At 38.4% G+C, this 15,166-nt stretch overlaps 1 protein-coding gene across 1 annotated transcript in view; it reads left to right on the forward strand.

The window, feature by feature from the left end:
• PREX2 (phosphatidylinositol-3,4,5-trisphosphate dependent Rac exchange factor 2) overlaps positions 1–15,166 on the forward strand; it is a 182,301-nt gene that overhangs the window by 144,307 nt on the left and 22,828 nt on the right. Inside the window, exons 37-38 of the mRNA XM_015598604.1 lie at positions 8,522–8,588; positions 8,871–9,061. Of these exons, the coding sequence (XP_015454090.1) occupies positions 8,522–8,588; positions 8,871–9,061 (258 nt within the window). The remainder of the gene's footprint in view (positions 1–8,521; positions 8,589–8,870; positions 9,062–15,166) is intronic.

Below are 15,166 nucleotides of genomic sequence, written 5' to 3' on the forward strand. Positions count from 1 at the left end.
GAGATGTAGCCTAATATTTATAAGCTTAAGAAAAATGCTCCCTGCAAATGAAGAATTTCTTCTAAAACGTACATAATAATTATTTCATCTGTTTTTGAAATTAAGACATTTAATATAACTTTTCCTTTGTTAGGTCACATATATATTTAGTTTCTTGACAGTATGGTAGCTCCAACTCCTTTTTAACTCTCTTGAAATAAAATTCGATTCCATTCAGTACTACACCAAGGCTGTGTGTCAGGCACAGTCTTTGGTGATGGGATTGCGCCCGCCAAGAGTATGCCATTTAGCAAAGAGAGCAGAATGAGTGCGTCTCGGTATCGTATAGTGAGATCAGTTTGTTTCAGCGGGGACGTTCTCAAGAAGATGTCATACTTGAGCCAGATTTTGAAACATCAGCAGACTTTTGCCAAGCAGAAGGAGGTAAGAGGAAATTCGCGGCAGAGGGAGTAACATGAGAGAGGGTAGGGGAGGTGTCCACGTGGAAGGCCTGTTGAGCAAATGGACCATGAACTTGGCATGCGAAGAGGAGAGTGATGGCCTAAGAAATCTGTTGAAAAACTGTTGAGAGAGGCCTTGAATACCCAAACTGGGTGCTGGGGAAATGTAAGGGACTTTAAGGGACTTAGTGAAATCACTATCCTTCAGAAAGGTAATTGTAAAGGCTTACTGGAGTTAAACGAAAATATAGAGAAAGATGCCGAAGAGCAGGAGCCGGCCTGTCAACTTACTGTAAATTGAGGCATTGCAGGACTCGTATGAAAATGATCCCTTAACAGGCAAGCGCCACACTTTCTGGAGATACAAGTATTATTAAATTAAGTGGAATTAGTTTAAAAATAGAAATATTCCTTAAGACTTAAGTGTTTTGTTTTGTTTTTTTCTGGGTATGCGAGATATTTTGTTTTTAATGTAGTTAAACTTTCGTCTTGGAAAGGCTTTCTTATTTTCAAGGTTCTCCTCTCTCTCTCTCTCTCTCTCTCTCTCTCTATCTTGGAAAGGCTTTCTTATTTTCAAGGTTCGCCTCTCTCTCTCCCACTCTCTCTCTCCCTCTCTCTCTCTTTCTCTGTCTCTCTCTCTCTCTCCTTATTCAAGGTTCGCCTCTCTCCCACTCTCTCTCTCCCTCTCTCTCTCTTTCTCTGTCTCTCTCTCTCTCTCTCTCTCTCTCACCACCCTACCCTCCCTTCCCCCTTCCAACCCTTCGCCTTTGTCCTCTATCTCCTTTTCTTTTCTTTCTTTACCTTCTTTCTCTCTCTTCCTTCCTTCCTTTTTGTTCGTTCATTTGTTCGTTCGTTCGTTCATTCATTCATTCATTCATTCATTCATTCATTCATTCATTCATTCAACTATTGTTGATCTCTGCTGACTAATTTCCCAACTGGCATGTCCACAGAGACCACGTTTCAGAGTGAGAGGGCACAGGGTTGCTGTCGGAAGGAATGCAGCATTTTAACGGCAGACGGTGCCCATGGCGACATATACTTGCCGCAGCTACAGGGTAGAAATATCACCCTAGCAGACTCATGAAAAGAGGGACAAAATGAAAGTGAGGAAAAGGAGTGTCGGGAAAGCAGAGAACAGGATTTTAATCCCGTCACGTCGCCGATCGAAGGCTGTCAAGAGGAAGAGAGTGAAATAAGCTTTAGTGACGGCAGGAGGAAGCGGTGGGGTCCGTCCCTGTTGTGTCTGACACCATAAGTCTGTTTTCAGGGCATAAGACACGTCTCAGACAAGTGCTTTTTTTGTGTGTGTGTGTGGAAAAGTCTTGCTCTCTGTGGTCACTCGATGGTCTTGTTAACCTTCCGGCATTTCCGCTCCCAACGCTCAAGTAGAAATGCAGCTGTTAATTGATAATAAGCAGTTCTCTGATGAGTATAACCTGAGATGCTCCATTTTTGGCAAGACACATTTGTCCAAGAAAATTAAAGTTTATCTCGTTATTCAGCATCTCTCTTCTCACAGCTTTAGGTAAAACCTATTCCAGAGAAGTCAAAGCTAGTGAGTATGGGTGTGAAAAGTGCGTGGGATGGGGGTGCAAATCAACATTTTCCCACCTACTTACTCATTGTGTATTCCTTACTCATTTGTGGGCACATGTTGAACCTGTATGGCGATATTCATTTACACAAGAGATCGGGGTCTTTTAATGAGATTTTCTCTAGAATTTTTCCCTAGTTTAAGTGCTATGGTAGCCAAATTCAGTTCAACAATAATACTCATGAGACACTCAGTCTCATCTATGGTCAGCGGCTATACCATTTGATCATTTCTGTGACTAATAGCCATATCTGATCATTTCTATGACTAATAGCCATAATTAACCAAACGCTATTATAGTTCTTATTTGAAATGAATAAATGCTAACATCCAAAACCTACCCAATACGGAGTAGAATATTTGGGGATAGGACATGATATTAAAAGGAGAATAGGTGAGTCTGGCCAAGTGACAAATTTCCATAAATTGTTATAAGTATAGAGATGATCTCATAAGCAATGATCTGGAGAAGAAACAAGAACATAGCAGAGGTCTGAGCTGAATACTGTACTTGTTCCTTCTTATTTATAAAACACCAGTGGCTCTTACGCCTTAATCATCTCTCTTAGAAAATTAGATATCTTCCAATATGCCCAGAAAAGGAGGGAAAGTATAAATGAGAAGAGTGTCACTGATTAACCTCCGTGTGTCTCCTATGACAAAATTAATAGGTTTGAACATTTTACATCAAGCGGTTGCATTATCTCTTTCTATGTAAAAACCTGACCATCCCTGGAGCACCAGCCCGTCACTGAAGAACTATGATCGTAATTCTTTACCCATTTGAGAAAGCATTTTCCTGATTCTTAAATTAATATATTGACTTGCATAACTCTGCATATCTAATCTCTATGTTCCCCAAATTCATTTTCTTTCTCTCATGGCAAACATCAATTCCCTCAGTCTTATTATGAATGTTGAATGATTCTTTGCATTTCTAGGGTCCCTCGAAGCTATAATGTCCCTAAAATTTCATATCTTCTGTATCATATATTTCTTTCCATGTATTCTTACTTTCTTTTTTTTTTACTGGGATCTGAGTGTTTGCCATGTAGTGCTTCTCTACTGCTTAACAAATTAATCATGATTCTTCAGTTTGACATTTAATTTTGTCACAACGCGGATCCAGCCTGCTTGCCCGGCATTCTCTCTCCCGACCTTACACGAACCTGCCCTTCAGCCACAATGATTCCAACCATGTCTGCGTCTGTTCTGTTGTTCATGGTGTTGCCTCCAGAACTGACATGCTCTTTCCAAAGCCCGTTTTGCCCTGTCCAGAATCCCACCTGTCAAAGTCTGGCTCTTATGTCGTATTCTTACGTGACCTTCCTTTTTCCTCATCTGGGTACACCCCAGTAACTTTTTGCACCTTCCTCATCTGGGTACACCCCAGTAACTTTTTGCATCTTTTAACTTCCCTGTCACTTCCGCTTTGCATTATAGATATCTATCTTTGTTTGCTACTAGGTGATATGAGGTAAATCCTAGGCTTAGTTTCATTGTAGTTATTCAATTTTGATATATTTCTATCACTACCGATTTTAACTTATGACATTACCACCTTTTTCACCAGTATTTTGTTCTATACTAAATGATAAAATATTATTATATGTATTCGTTTTATATGGCAGAGTTAATTTGAAAAATTGTGACAGTGAAGCCTGATATATGACAGCATACGAGGAAACTTATTGTTCAGCTTATATAAAGTAGCAGCAGCATTTCAAAATGGTTTTAATAAGATTTGCTACAGTGAGACAAAGTACCAGGACTGCATTCTTACCAGCCTCAGAAGCATAATAAACCATGGTCAGCTTTGGCCTAAATCCAGTCTTACCATTAACTTTCTCATAAATTTTGATGAAGGCGCATTATAAGACTTGCAATTAAGGGAAGTACAGTAGAAATTTATTTCCTGTCCACACTTTGCCACGCTCTAAAAAGTGCTGAAGTTCTATAAATACCTGTAGACCTTAAGGATAGTAAAATACTTGGTGGAATAACTTTTTTTTTTTTTTATTGATAGGGAGTACCTAAAATTGGTTTGCAACCTCAAGTCCAGATTTTTATGTTAACAGATAATTGTTTAAAATACTTGTCAGCTATGTCAATGTGATAAGACTAACAAGGTGGCTATATTTCATGGTTATTTTCTCTGGACGTCATCAGCACGGAGATATATTTTATAATAATTCGTTGCTTTCGATAATCGTAGATTAACGAATATTAACCGCTTCCACAACTCTGAATTTGTAGTTGGCCTTCATCTTGTAACCGTGTTTTCAAGGGTGCAATTAGTTATACCTTTAGATGCTTCTTCTATTTTACGTCTACTCTATAGCAGCTTTAGAAAAGATGAGCTCGTTCCAGAATAAGGTTTCATGTGATGTGGGCATTTATTTATTTTAAAGCTATAAAAGTTATATTTCTGCTGGCTGTCTTCATCAAATACGTTAAAAAAAAAAAAAAAAAGATTTTGCCCCATCTACAAGTTGAAGATTTCTGCCAAGTCCATTTAAGTGAACATAGCAGAATTAGATCAGCGTGATCGCCCTCTGAACTGGCTGAAACGGTGACGACTTTTCTTTATTATTTTTTTTTTAAGAACATCTCTTTGAGAAAGGAGGCGAGTGCTCAGTGTGGCCAGCTGCAGTGGCAGGTTGCAGTAGTGAGGTTTTCCTTAGGAGGTACTAACCGTCCCTGGACTCTTACAGAATATTATTTCTTCCCAAACGCTGCAAGGTATGGAAGAGCTGTGGTTTCTAAGCCAATGTACCTGGTTAAGCCATATGAATGACATTCTTCTTTTCTTTAATCTAAAAATAGTTACTTTCTTTTTAGACCCGAACCTCTGTTTGTGCACTGATTTGTGGAATTATATAGATTCCAAATATCTACTTTAATCTTTGTTTTTCACATGGATCATAAAATATTTTAGATGGCCTTAGAGGAAAGCAAAAAACATGGACCTTATTTTTATTTGTCATGATGGCTAAAAATGCTCCAAGAGATGCCTTCTACTGTGTGTACTTGAATAATAGTTATTACTGTCTATTAAGTGAATCTTATTTGCTTATCCCAGTAGTGAGCACATCATATGCAGTGATTAATCTTCAACATTATGCTGTCAGTATATTAGATAATTCTAATATCCGTTATAAAAATGAGGTATTTGAGGCCCCGGGAGTCTAAATAACTTTTCTGTCCATAGACCTGTGTACTCCGTTTAACTGCATTACTTTTTCTACTGAGCATATTTGAAGAAAGCATGAGGACATCTGATCAAGGTATCTGTGTGGCTCTTGGCTTTGAAACACCACCTCCGACCCAAGCATATAGCAGTGCTAGATAAAATATGAAGACAGAAAATGTAAAAGTCATAGCTGAGGTCATAATTTGTCATGTCAGTGCCCCATGAATTGGAAGGAAGTGCGAGCGATGAGTTGTAAGCTGTGCTGAGGCCACTGGCCTGCTGGGCCCTGGGGGTGGACAGCAGGGCGCAGTACAACCTCTTCAGGGCAATGAGAAATTAAAGTCGTTCCACACTAGGAGGAAAACCAGAGCCAGCCTCACAGTTTGCAAACAGGGCACAGAGAAGAACTCCTCCACCTCTGAGCAAAGGGTGACAACTCTGCTGCCCACTGCTGCTTGAAACTATAGCTTTTGTGGATTTAAGGTATTAGGAGGGGCTTACGATGGCAAGAGGAAGCTAACACAGGCAGTACACTAGGAACTGAACCAAATCATTCATGGGCTCAGCCATGTGACTGGTGATCATCCAGATGTCAGCACAATATAATCCTCAAATCATCAATGTGAAACTGATTATACACGGGTGGTTCCGGGTGCGGAACGAGCACAGAATCATTTGTAAGAGAAAGATGATGAGAGATGGGAGATGGAACTGTATCAAAAAACTAAATAAAACTAAATTAAAAATTCTCCCACTTCCAATAAACTTGCAAAACAAAATTCCAAAGCACACAAGGAAGCCTAACGCTGAGGAAGAGCCAGCGAAATTGACCATTGAAAGTAAATTTGACCCAGAAGAAATTAAAATGTTGGAACGGCCTGGCAAAGGATATTTTAGATGCTCAAAATATAAACAAAGGAGTGTAACCCATTAAAAATCTAGAAAATCTTGAAATAAAAAGAGTCATTTATCCAAGTATTTGTTTACAAATATTTATTAAGACTCTATCATTTTCTACACGCTGCTTACAAGCCTTGGAAAGCATGGAGGTCTTGAATGCCAGCTCGGGTCGGTGTTAACCCTGAGGAGCGAGACTTTGGAGCAGGAATGGTTAACCCTGAGGAGCGAGACTTTGGAGCACGAATGGGAGTGGAGAAGGGCGAGGAACAAAGGGCTCACGTGTGTCTATTTTCATTTCTTTAAAAGGAGAAGCAAAATGCAAAATGCTAAGATGTGTTCAAGCATGTGGGTGTGTACATGGGTTTTCACAGTATCAGCCCAAATGTGTGTGTACCTGTGTAACTGAAATGAAAAGGCACTTGGATCTCTCAGGAGAACATGAATTTTTATGCACAGGAGTAAAGTTTATAAAACAGCCTGTCTCTGGTCATGGGGCAAGTTAAAACGTAAGTCTTTGTCAGGCCTGCAAGACCCGACAGGGCCGCCCTGCTCCAGCCTCTTCGTAAGCTGCTTATTCATTCTGACTGGGCTCCGGCCCTGTTGCGTGTCTTCATACCCCACATAATTCAGACTCGCTTCTTCTTCTCATGACATCAGTCCTTTTAGGTGATTTTTATCTCTTTTTGATATTGGGGAAAATCTAGGACATTTTTAAGTACCTCAAATTCCTTTGATTTTGCTCTCCATCCAGTGTTCTTAGTAGATACTGACTCAACCAGGAAAATTGAACTATTTTCATGGCACTTGATGGACGGTCTGCTTTGCAATGGTTTGTGTCACCGTAACCCAGTCATCATGAGCTGGACACTGCCTGGGTTTGCTGTCGTCCCCACGCTCCAGGCAGCGTTGTATGCTCAGGGCCAGTAGGTAGCTGAGGGATTCAGGCTAAGGGAACGATTTGTCCGTGGACTTGTGTGCTCTTTTTCTACCAAGCACACTTGATGAAAGGCATGGCGACATCTGATCAAGCTATTTCTGTGGGTTCCAGCTTCGAGGCACCGCCTCTGTGCCAGCATGGTACATGGAAATCTAGGAGTTCAACGTGAAATATAATGAGTAACAACCAACTTTGGATGCTGGCCTGTTTTAAAATTTTTTTGTTTAACTTTGTATTTGAGAGATGAATAAACATTCTCAGTAAGAATGAGCATAATTTTCATTTAGGAAGTTACACTTATAGTTTAAGCTTTCTTAATTTAAAGGGTAAAATTTGATTAATCCATGCTACTTTATCTTAAAAAGACAAAAACTGAACAACATTGTTACTAGATATGGGAATAGCATTGTGTGTGTGTGTGTGTGTGTGTGTGTGTGTGTGTGTGTGTGTGTGTCTCTAGTGGGACTCAAAAGTCCTTGGGCATAAAGTCCTCCTGCACTGGTTTTACCCCGTACTGCCGTGCATTCAATAACAAACTGCTAATATTTTCAGGTCCCCAAATGTGCTCCGAAACAGCAGTCTAATCAGTTTTATTTCAATATTTAGTCTGACAATCATCTTAACATTATGGAACTTATTTTGGTACATCAACATTATATGTTAGCATCTTGAAAATAATTTCACTACATCCAAAATAGATACTAGGTTAAATATAACTAAAATGTATCCTGCCTTCACGGGTCGTTCCCCAGTACTTTCTGTTTAGTATTGAGCCAGTAGCTAAGCAAACTCAGCAATAACCCTTGGGAATTGCATTTAAATATTGCAGACCATTAAGATTCCACTTAGTGTATTAAAATAGTTGTTACCAATTACAGTCTGGTGGCAAAAAAAAAGCCAGCGTATCCTCAGAGGGTTTAGCTTCCAATCTAAGCATAGATTAGTGGCTGAAAAAATCCGGCTCCTTAGTCTGTTTAAAATTATTTTTTGAGTGTTTTTTTTTATAATCTTACCCTTGCACAATAAGTAAAAAGTGTATAATATTCTTTAATACAAGAAAATATATTTCTTCAACTTTTGTAATAATATTAATTATTGCAAATATTAATGAGCATTTATCCACTCTAATGCATTTTGTTTGCATTAACTCATGCCATCTTTTTGGAAGCCTTGTGAAGTAGAAGCTAATATTATCCCCAAATTACAAAAGAGGAAACTGAGACATAGACAAATTAAATAATCTAAGGCCACCCAATATGTAATGTAGCTTTAATCATTTTTTCTGAATGGAAAACTGACTTTTTCTTTTTTTTTTTTACAATCTCACCCATCCTCATATTCAACACTTTTGCTTATTCATTTGTCTTAAAAAGGAAGTCAGTGAAACTTGTATGTCTTCGTGCATTTTAATTTTTCTAAGAAGAAATGATAATTTATTCTTTGGATTCTTCCAGGGCATTCTACCTGGACAAGTCAAATTCACCACCAAACTCCACATCCAAGGCCGCCTATGTAGATAAGGTAAAAAGAAATGATCGCACGTATCGATGCTTTGCCATTTAAAGAGCTCCCTTGTTTAATGTTTCTACTGTTCTTGAGCAATGTGCATGTAATTATAAATATCTGTAGTTTCTAATTCCCTAAGAAGATATTATAATATAAATATCTGTAGTTTCTAATTCCCTAAGAAGATATTTTAGACTATTCATTAAAAGTTGTAACAACCAGGTATCGTATTCCCTGTAAAAGGATTTCTTTCTACGAAATAGGCTGAACGTTTTGTTCATCACTTTGCTCTTGCAGCTCATGCGGCCTCTCAATGCTTTGGATGAGCTTTATCGCCTTGTGGCCTCGTTTATCAGATCCAAGCGCACAGCTGCCTGTGTGAACACGGCGTGCAGTGCCTCCGGGGTTGGGCTGTTGTCAGTGTCCTCGGAGCTGTGCAGCCGGCTGGGGGCCTGCCACATCATCATGTGCAACAGCGGCGTGCATCGGTACGTGAGTGTCCCCGCCCTCGTCGGTGTCTTTGCTCTACCGAATTTCGCTGGGTGGTTCTTCTTTGCATTTTGGCCACGTGACATTATAACTGGAGACAAAGGACTCAGATGTATTTGGAATAAGATAATTTCTAAATAGATAATTCTCACACACTATTTCTTGGATTTAGTTCTTATATTATCAGTGACTGTTTATACAATTAAATACAATTCCACATTTATATCATTGTGGCCTAGAATCTTATCACCTTTGGATTTATATTATAAGATTTATACTTTCGATACAAAATCGTGCATCGATTTTATTCAGTATAGGAACTTGCTTGGTTGGAGCTGATACAGCGAGCTAAACAAAACGTTTTTCACTGCACTCATCAGCAGTTTGGATTTATTTATTCAATTAAATACAATTCCACATTTATATCATTGTGGCCTAGAATCTTATCACCTTTGGATTTATATTATAAGATTTATACTTTCGATACAAAATCGTGCATCGATTTTATTCAGTATAGGAACTTGCTTGGTTGGAGCTGATACAGCGAGCTAAACAAAACGTTTTTCACTGCACTCATCAGCGGTTTGGATCCCTATTGCCCAATTGTTGTGAGCTAGATGCTGCCTTGGAGTTACTACTGTCTTCCCACTCCTGGCAAAATTATAGTCCAGGAGCCCACACAATATGCTGTTCTTGAAAACGTAAGGGGAAATATGAACGGGTCCTATCCGGGCGCTTTGTCTTAGGAAACTGTGCTCTGTCTGGGACAGCCAAGGTAGGTGTATGATTTCGTTTGGCTACATCGGACACAGAAGGTGAGTGCAGAACCCCAGGTCGAGTCCTTTCTATAATTACGTGCTACTCTCCTGTCACCTCTCCATCTTACGAGGAAGATGCAGATGGAAACAATAGGGCGGAATTTAGTCCTCATTGTAAGCTGAGTAGTCAGAGAGTCTTCTGTCAACAGTCATTATCTCTTCTTAGTTCTAGGCCTGTTGGATTTTGAGGATGGTGGTTATTGTTTATTCAAATTTACTCGGTACTTAACCCAGGCAAAGGACTGTAGTCGGTGCTATTGGCTGTGTCGCATCATGAAGTGGTGACGCTCGTGTTAGAGACATAAATGATGAACAACAAATATCAAAAAAATAGTAACAAAAATAATAACATAAGTAGATAACAAAAACATAATAAAAATAACAAAAAAACCCCACAAATAAACCTAGACTATTAGGTAATATAAATGACCTAGCAAAGTTACAGATAAAAAGTAAGATTCATAGGGGAAATAGATCTTTGAAATGATTAGAACTGGGAACTCCCCATGGACAAGGTGACGTTTCAACTAGGTTCGGATGGGTCAAGTTGAAGAGACAGAAAGGGGAAGAAAGACTATTCAAGGCAGCAGGTTCTCATGTGTGAACTTCCCTTTCAACTCCGTATTCCTGAATTCTGGTTTTCAAGTCCTGCACAGCATGTTCTTGCTTGTAAAATGTGGCGAGATTTTATTTCTCTGAAAGGAGCATTACATTTTCAAGATTGATACAATATAGAGAATTTCCCCCTATATTTCAATTGCTGTGCAATTTGTGCTCTATTACAACCTTATCGAGAGCTTAATTGAAACTAATCACTTGAAACTGAATACATGAAATTATTTCATAAATTTTTACTAGCAGAAAAGTGATTTTTCCTTCATGATCCAGTCATGTTCATTCATTCTGTTCCCATTCATTCATTCAGTCAATAAACCTGCACTGAGTGCCAATCATGTGCCAGCCCTATTCTAGTTGCTGGGGATGCAGCATTGAAGAAATAAAGTCCCTCCTCTCATACAGTGTGTATTATGTTGGGGGGAAACATGACAAAATAAACAAGTAAATATGTAATGTAGTTAGTCGAAGAAATACAAAAAGAACAGAAGTCAGAGGGGTAACAGGTGACAGGATGGGAAGAAGAGGTAGCATCTTCCAATGAGAGACTTCATCAGAGACCTGTGTGAAGGTGTGCAGCTGTCTCAGAGGAAGAGCATTCGGTCATCGCAGGGAGCAGCCATGCAAACATGGAGGCTCAAGGGACGCGTCCCAGGAACAGCACGGAGGTCACGTGGCCTCAGCAAAGTGTCATCACCTTGATTATTTGTGTTCTTATCTTTCCCTGGATCATAGTTATCTGAGGACCAGATACACTGTGACAACCAAGGGGACACTTCAGTCTTTGAAACTACAAGCATACTCTCTTAACCTCCACGTGCATTTACTGAGCGTCGATGCAGTTACGTCTGCCGTTGAATCCTAGAACCATGACCAAGTTGTCCAGATTATTCTCAGATATTTCATGAGCCGTTTGAGAATTTGACTGATGTTGCAGAGGAGAAAAAGATCGATGCTCCACAAATCTCTCATCATTGCTAGACCCGTCGGTGCGTTAGAATCAGAAGTAACATTGGAATTTCGTAGTGCTTCGCTTTTTTCATTTCTATAATTCAAAATGTAGCTTTAGTCGGTTCATTTTGGAGATGTTTCTTGAGGGGTAGGCACAAATGCCTCATGACAGATACTGAACTTAAGGTTAAAAGTGTTTGAAAATGGCGTGGTTTTGTTCTTCCGTTACACAGAATGAAATGGGGGATTAACATTCTCTTTGATCTCGTAGCAAAAGCTGTGCTTAGCTTTTCATGAAGGTAGAATCTGTGCTAATTTATACTGGAATCAGAATTCCAATTTTGCAAACCAGAAATTTGTAAAAATAGAGAATCTAAAGTATATTTGAAGTATTAAATTATACTACATATGTTTGATATTAAAGAGAAAAATGTGGTTTTTCAGTATGAAAAGGCAGACTTAATTAACATTAATGCCTAGGTGTTTTAATGCCAACGTGAATTAGATGGCAGAGCTGCATACAACAGTGAATGTGAGGTTATTTGGAAAAGAATTCAGGATGAATTATTAAAATCTTCTCATGGTGTTTAGCCTGGCTTTGTTTTTATTAAATTCTCTTTCCAAGGGTAATCCTTTGTGTGCGTTACAATTCTACTGATGTATTTTCCTGCCCACACTCTCTTCAACCATTGACTTAACTATCTTTATTGCTATTGAATAGTGGAAGGGGTGTTTCTGTTTAAGATCAGGTTTTTGCCTTTTAAGAACTATAAGCATGGTATTAAAAGGTAGTTAAATAAATGGAAAATTTCCAAAATTTCCTCTCCTGACTTGCCTCTTCTATCTTCATTTTGCATCATCTCTTGCAACTTCTATCCAACAGCACACATTTGAACATAGTTTTATAAGTATATGTAGTTTAATAATCTGCTTTATGCTCACAGCAACTGTATATGTATTTCAACTTGCTCATTATCACTTTTATTTGTTACGTAATATTCCAACCAGTTGTTAAACCGCAGTTGACTCAACTATTAGTTTAGTGGTGTCTCTTCTTTCTCCATTGCACATAATGCCTGAAAAGGGGCATCTTTATGTAGCTACTCAAGTTTCAACTTATTTTCTGTTAAGCTAAAGAAAAGAGAACCTCCTCCAGATAGTATCACTGTGTCCAAGAATTTAAACCTTTCTGGTTAATATATTATTGTGTAAGTTCCCCCAAAGGATTGTCCTCCTGCACAACATGACCAGAAGATGAGGTAGTTGCGTGGTACATTCATCTTGCCTTCTCTGCAGAGGGTATTAAAATCCATTTATATATCCTGCTTCTCTACCTGATAGACAGTGATATTTCAGTAGTGCTTTAATTTAGACTTCTTTGGTTAACAAAGACAATCATTTCAAAATCTTTTGAATTTTCTTCCCGACGAAGATTTATGCTAAACATTGTCCGTGTACTTACTTTATAGACAACTTTACCTTTTGCCAGAGTGAACATTTTTAAAGTATTGAATCAGCACTGTGGTTTGTAAAGTTCTCTTTTGTACTCATGCCAGTTATTTGTTGCAGGCAATCCAAAAGCATGCTACAGGGAGTTCTAAATTTTCCTTTTATTTCACAATGCATCATGACTCTATTCAATGCAGGATTTCATTTGTTTTGGTTCTTTATTCCCACCCCTGCTTAATAGCCAACTGTTTTTCTTTAACCGATATAAATTAGGACAGTGCAAATGTTATAAAACCTGAGGCATGAGTCTTACTGTGTCCAAAGTCATAGATACCATTTTCTCCCACTCCATTAGCTTCTGCTCCCTTCACCAGGGCTAACAAATGGATAGACATTTCCAGAGGCTACCTGAAAGGATATGTCAAAGAAATTTCTAGTGGGGGCAAGAAATCTGGAATCAATTTTTACCTCTAAGGACTTGTTTCAGGGAGCTTTTTGTCCAGTGCTCTCTGTATCTGTTAATGGTGCGTTTCTGGGGTATCAGAGTCCCAGGATGGCCCTGCAGGAAGGGAGGTGACCTGAGCACAGGCCCCATGCTTTCTGGCTCACCTGTGATGTCTTTGAACCAAAACCTCGGAGGTCTATACACGTAAATTACCTTTTATCTTCATAGTTTATTGTGAGGATGAATCTCTTCCAGGAAATAGGGCCCTGCATTTTTAACTAACATCCCGAGCGAGGTGTGAACAGGCCATTGGGAGAAGCTCACTGCATCAGGGAATCACCGACACCTGGCACCCATCGGTGTCACCACTATCTTCTGTGTGAGAAGAAAACAGTCTGTGGCATGGCCAACCTACTCTAAGTGAATAGAATAAGTTGATGAATAGAAAAGGATGATGAACATCAAGCTAGTTACCATCTGTGTATTCCAGTGTTAGACTAGAAATTCATATCAAGTTTTAGAAACTAAAAGGATTTTATACATAATTTAAAAGGAGTCTATTTCCAAAATGCATTTCTTCTTCTTATTTTTTTTTTGAAATTAAAACATATTTTCACATTTGACAGTATTACAGATGGTGGTTGACTTCTCACAGGCACCCTCTTTCCGCTTCTCTGACCAGTGCCAGCTTATATAACCCATCACATGACCATAAATTAGGACCCAAAGTATGATTATAAACATATATAAGAAAAATGACATCTAGGAGTTAAAATAGAAAAACAACTAAAGAGAACTCTGTATTACCAGTTTAGTTAATGGAACACTTTTTATTTCAAATGAAGAAACAGTGTAATAACTCTCAATTTATATAAGCAATTAAAAAAATCTTTTTCAAGTAACTATCGATTAACAATTTAAAAAAATCACTTTCCTTTGAAACTTAAAGGACATTTTCTTAGCAATATTTTATTCCGTTATCATTATGACATCAAAGGACAAACTGACAAATAGGCTCCAATAAAAAAAAATGAAGACTCTTATAAAAGTGGGGCAACTCAAGGTGACCCAAGTCAGGTAATCAGAACCCTAACAGAGCCTGTGATGAAGCGGCATCTTTCTCCACTGGGCAATCGAATCGTCGAGTCAGAGGAGCAGATGTACTTTGGGGATTTCCATACGCACGTTAGATTCTAGTCACAGGACAGAAAAAAAGTTACTACAACCAGCAAATGTAGGTTTCAAATGTATTCATTTTTTTGTGCATGTGTGCAAAAATGATTTGAGAGATTTGGTAATAAGATTAGTGGAAGTGCTTGAATTTTAAATCTCCAGAAAGATGGCTAAAGAGAACAGAAGAAACATTTCTGCTAACTCACGATCCCAGGATACTGTACTTTCCTAATAAGAAGCTCTAAAATTATGCTCCATAGTCAGGAATATGAAACACACTGGTCTTAAACACTTCTTTTATATAAAGGTAGTAATAGCTGTGACAGAGATGACATTTAAAATTGTCATTAAATAGAACTTCACTTTTTATTGTTTTTCTTTAACAGTTATGATTTGATTATGATTAGATCAATTGCTCTCATTTGTTTGCTATCAATTACTCTCTATTTGTTTGCTAAAAAATCATGAATGACTCAAAACAAAAAATCAAAAATAAAAAAATAAAATTGTGCTCTAATCTTTAATGAGAAACAATACAATACTCTAATAATGGATCTCTGGGAGAAAGACAACTCTATCCTACTCATGACAGAAGTATAAACCTTAATTACTCTGCCAAACTCATAGAAACAGAAGGTAGAATGGGGGTTAGC

Source organism: Pteropus alecto, unplaced genomic scaffold (genome assembly GCF_000325575.1).
Source record: "Pteropus alecto unplaced genomic scaffold, ASM32557v1 scaffold87, whole genome shotgun sequence".
Classification (NCBI taxonomy): domain Eukaryota; kingdom Metazoa; phylum Chordata; class Mammalia; order Chiroptera; family Pteropodidae; genus Pteropus; species Pteropus alecto.